At 32.0% G+C, this 3,847-nt stretch overlaps 1 protein-coding gene across 1 annotated transcript in view; it reads left to right on the top strand.

Annotated features, from left to right (window-relative positions):
• LOC106475630 (rab11 family-interacting protein 4A-like) overlaps positions 1-3,528 on the top strand; it is a 14,926-nt gene extending 11,398 nt beyond the window's left edge. The window contains exons 8-9 of the mRNA XM_013936309.2: positions 759-896; positions 1,570-3,528. Coding sequence (XP_013791763.2) covers positions 759-896; positions 1,570-1,701 — 270 coding nt within the window. The 3' untranslated portion in view covers positions 1,702-3,528. The remainder of the gene's footprint in view (positions 1-758; positions 897-1,569) is intronic.
• The last annotated feature ends 319 nt before the right edge of the window (positions 3,529-3,847 follow it).

The following is a 3,847-nucleotide window of genomic DNA, read 5'->3' as shown; positions in this document are numbered from 1 at the left end:
CCTTATTAGGCAGGCACGAGACATTATGGAGGTAAGAGTTTACTGTTGTTAGACAGACATGAGACATTATGTAGGTAAGAGTTTACTGTTGTTAGACAGACATGAGACATTATGTAGGTAAGAGTTTACTCTTGTTAGACAGACACGAGACATTATGTAGGTAAGAGTTTACTCTTGTTAGACAGACATGAGACATTATGTAGGTAAGAGTTTACTCTTGTCAGACAGACACAAGACATTATGTAGGTGAGAGTTTACTCTTGTTAGACAGACACGAGACATTATGTAGGTAAGAGTTTACTCTTGTTAGACAGACATGAGACATTATGTTGGTAAGAGTTTACTGTTGTTAGACAGACACAAGACATTATGTAGGTAAGAGTTTACTCTTGTTAGACAGACACAAGACATTATGTAGGTAAGAGTTTACTGTTGTTAGACAGGCATGAGACATTATGAAAAATTCATATTTAGTGTAATTTCACAGTAGTAGTTAAAAGAGTCATAACCTTTTGTGACAATGAGTCAACTTAGTGTTGGTAGATTATTAGTGATGTGTAAATTCTCTATTCTGGTACAAATAGCCACAATAAGCTGTATAAAAGATGCTTTGCACCTATAATCTTCCATTTCTCATGACTGATCTATCATTAACTTCTCTGAAAGTTTAAAGTTAACCTTGCAACATGGTTGAGCTGTATAATATATGACAGTTGTAATAGTTAGGTATTTGATTCTACATTTTATATACGGTTTAGGAGAACCAGTGTCTTAGAGAAGCTAATGAAGAATTACAAGCTCAGTTACTGAACAACAGTGTTCTTGAAGGACGTAACCTTCTTCATCATGAAATGGTCTCGCTAGCAGAGGAGTTTGAAAACCTATCAAAAGACGAGGTAAACTATAATGTGGGAAATATTACGATTTATTAATCCACAGATTGGAATTTTGGTGTTAAGTAGTAGCACGATAGGAACGAGTTAAGTTTTATTTGAAGTTTGTATTCATGTGGCTACTTAAAACTCAAGTTAACCAAGTCATTTTGGGGAAGAGAGGAACTCAAATAATGTGAAATTTAAATCTTTGTTTTACTGATGTAAAGTATCCATCATATGAAATCAACAGTTCCTATTTTCATCAAAACAAAATCTTGAGAAGTGTTCTAGAGGAAGAGTCGTAAAGAACTCGATGTCATGTTTGAAATTATTATATTTTGTTACTTTTTATACATTTCCATGAGTATAAAGTCCTGAAAAGTTCTGCTAATCTCTACAGCCGTTACAGTTGTTACTGTAACGGATAGAAAAGCTGTATCTATCAGTATCTAGTTACAATCAGTGCGACTTAACTACAATGGTGATGTTTGAAAGATAATTTTCCTTATAAGTGTTACCAAAATTCAGGTTTTAAAATGCTATTCAACTTGGTTGCAGTACCAGTTTTAAACCACTGTGATATAGGTTTAGCCATGCCGTCTGTACGGTATCAATACGACAACTATAACCTTCTAAAACCACAGTTCTATATGAAACATTAATGATGGATTGTTGTTGTTGTTTTTTAACTTAGGTCATGGAGGCATTACAAGAGCAGCAAGAAGTGAATACAAAGTTGAGAAACTATATTGATGGTATACTTTTAAATATCGTGGAGAACTATCCTCAACTGTTAGAAGTTAAAATCTGTGGTATGAACAAGTGAGGATTGTTGGAGGTTTTTCCAGAAAACCTCTGACCTTTCACTCATCAAAATGCAGTGAATAATGTGTAACATTGTACTATAACAGACCAAACGACTTGAGTGCTTTCAGAAGTACCTCTTTAATGTAAATTTTCCAAAAATCCAAAGTATGGGCTCTTCGTAACCTAGAGCCAAAGTCACGGAATACTTGGCATGATTGAAAAAATATATACAAATCAAGAATAGAACACTAGTTTTATTTTACTTTGAAGATTTTTTGGAGTTTTATGTTATAAAGTTAACGAAGTGGTGGATACAGAAACCAGAAGAGAAACATGAAAATCCAAATCATGAAATTTTACAGCTGTGACACATAAATGAAAAATTTAAAGTATTTCAAAATCAAATTCTTGTAATAGTTTTGGAAAGGAAAAACAGAAACATTTCATTCATTATTATATAATTTATAAACTGGGTCTTGACTCTTGAGTACTGAGGTGAGAAACCACTGTAAATATTAACTGATCACGATACTCCTAATCACTTCCTTTGTGTGGTGTCGTCCAATTATATTTTTTTACTTACTCCGAGTAAATATTATAGAAAATATTTTTTGACGTAGTGTATTGTCATTGTTCACAAAGACATATCAAACCTAACCTAAACCAGTTTTTGTTTTTTTAATCCATAATGAGGTCATGTAGCTTGTACCTTAAGCTGCTATCTTGCAGAAAAAAAACAACATTCCTGGGTTGGTAGAAGTTGTAAGTAAAACAAATACTGGTAAGAGGAAAATCTCATAAGGTTAAAAATTAAAAAGATAATTGATGTAATAATAGTAATAGTTTGTTATAAATAAATTGTTTAAATCTATGTTAGGGAATTTGAAACATGACTTTGGTTTCGGTTGGTTAATATTAAAAAAAGTGATCATGAGAATATACGTGTTTTGAAAGTAAGAGATATTTATGATTGACATAGTTGGTTGTGTTTGTTTCTTCTCTGTTCATCTCTTAGGAAAAGTAATACACATGATGATGAGACAGATATAAGTCTTGTTAAGTAACGTCACCAAATACTCATTTTGTCATGTCAAGCCTTTTCTTTAACCCTTGGAAGGGTTTCTTTTTTTTCATTAGAGTAACTGGTGTAAATGTATGGTTGGAGATGATAAAGGGTTAATACCCTGTATCGAAGTAATATTACGGGCATTCCTTTAATCCGTCCACATCTTATTTCAATAATAAAAGAATTGAGATTTTTCACACTTTACCCTAATGTCGTTTAATAAAACATAATAATATATATATAGGTTGTTAACTGTAGTTTGGTAAATTTCAATGAAATCATTAAAAAAATTTATTTTGACACATTTCAAAATGTAGATTATTGCGTGTGAAATATTTACACTATCCTACCCAAAATAAATTTATCTTAAATTAATTACATATTAGTTGTTGTTGTTGTTTTATGATTTACTGCAGTATGACTCTGCTGGCTTGAGAATTTAATTCTGACCACACTTATACTGATTTAACTAATTTTCAAGTAGCTTTGTGTTTTGAAGATGGTTGGGTATTTGGAGGAGCTGATGTCACTGTTACTTATAGAAGTAATTGTTTATCAATACAAGACAATCTGTAATATTTGTTAGACATCTGTGATAAATGTCAAATTCTCGAATTATTTATGATAAAATAAAGTTGAGGTTATAAGATTGTGTTAAATGATGAATATCCGTCAGTGGGATCTGAATTGTATTATTCTGTGTTCTAGAGAAATGCTTTGAAATAAAACTGTGTGTGTGTGTGTACCACTGATCATAGCTGGCATTAAACAGGAGGAATCAAATGATTTCTCAGCCTCTTTTTACGTTGATAAATATCTCAAAACATTTACTTTTCCAGGACTACATTCAGGAATTACACTTAAAGGGTTGAAAATAACCAAGATCCAGAAGTTTATTCACAGATATGCAGACAGGGTTGAAAATAACCAAGATCCAGAAGTTTATTCACAGATAAGCAGACAGTAATTACACTTAAAGGGTTGAAAATAACCAAGATCCAGAAGTTTATTCACAGATATGCAGACAGGGTTGAAAATAACCAAGATCCAGAAGTTTATTCACAGATATGCAGACAGGGTTGAAAATAACCAAGATCCA

The sequence above is a fragment of the Limulus polyphemus genome, unplaced genomic scaffold (assembly GCF_000517525.1).
Source record: "Limulus polyphemus unplaced genomic scaffold, Limulus_polyphemus-2.1.2 Scaffold8894, whole genome shotgun sequence".
Lineage (NCBI taxonomy): Eukaryota > Metazoa > Arthropoda > Merostomata > Xiphosura > Limulidae > Limulus > Limulus polyphemus.
The sequence above is the reverse complement of the archived record's forward strand: the minus strand, read 5'-3'. Positions and strand labels throughout refer to the sequence as shown.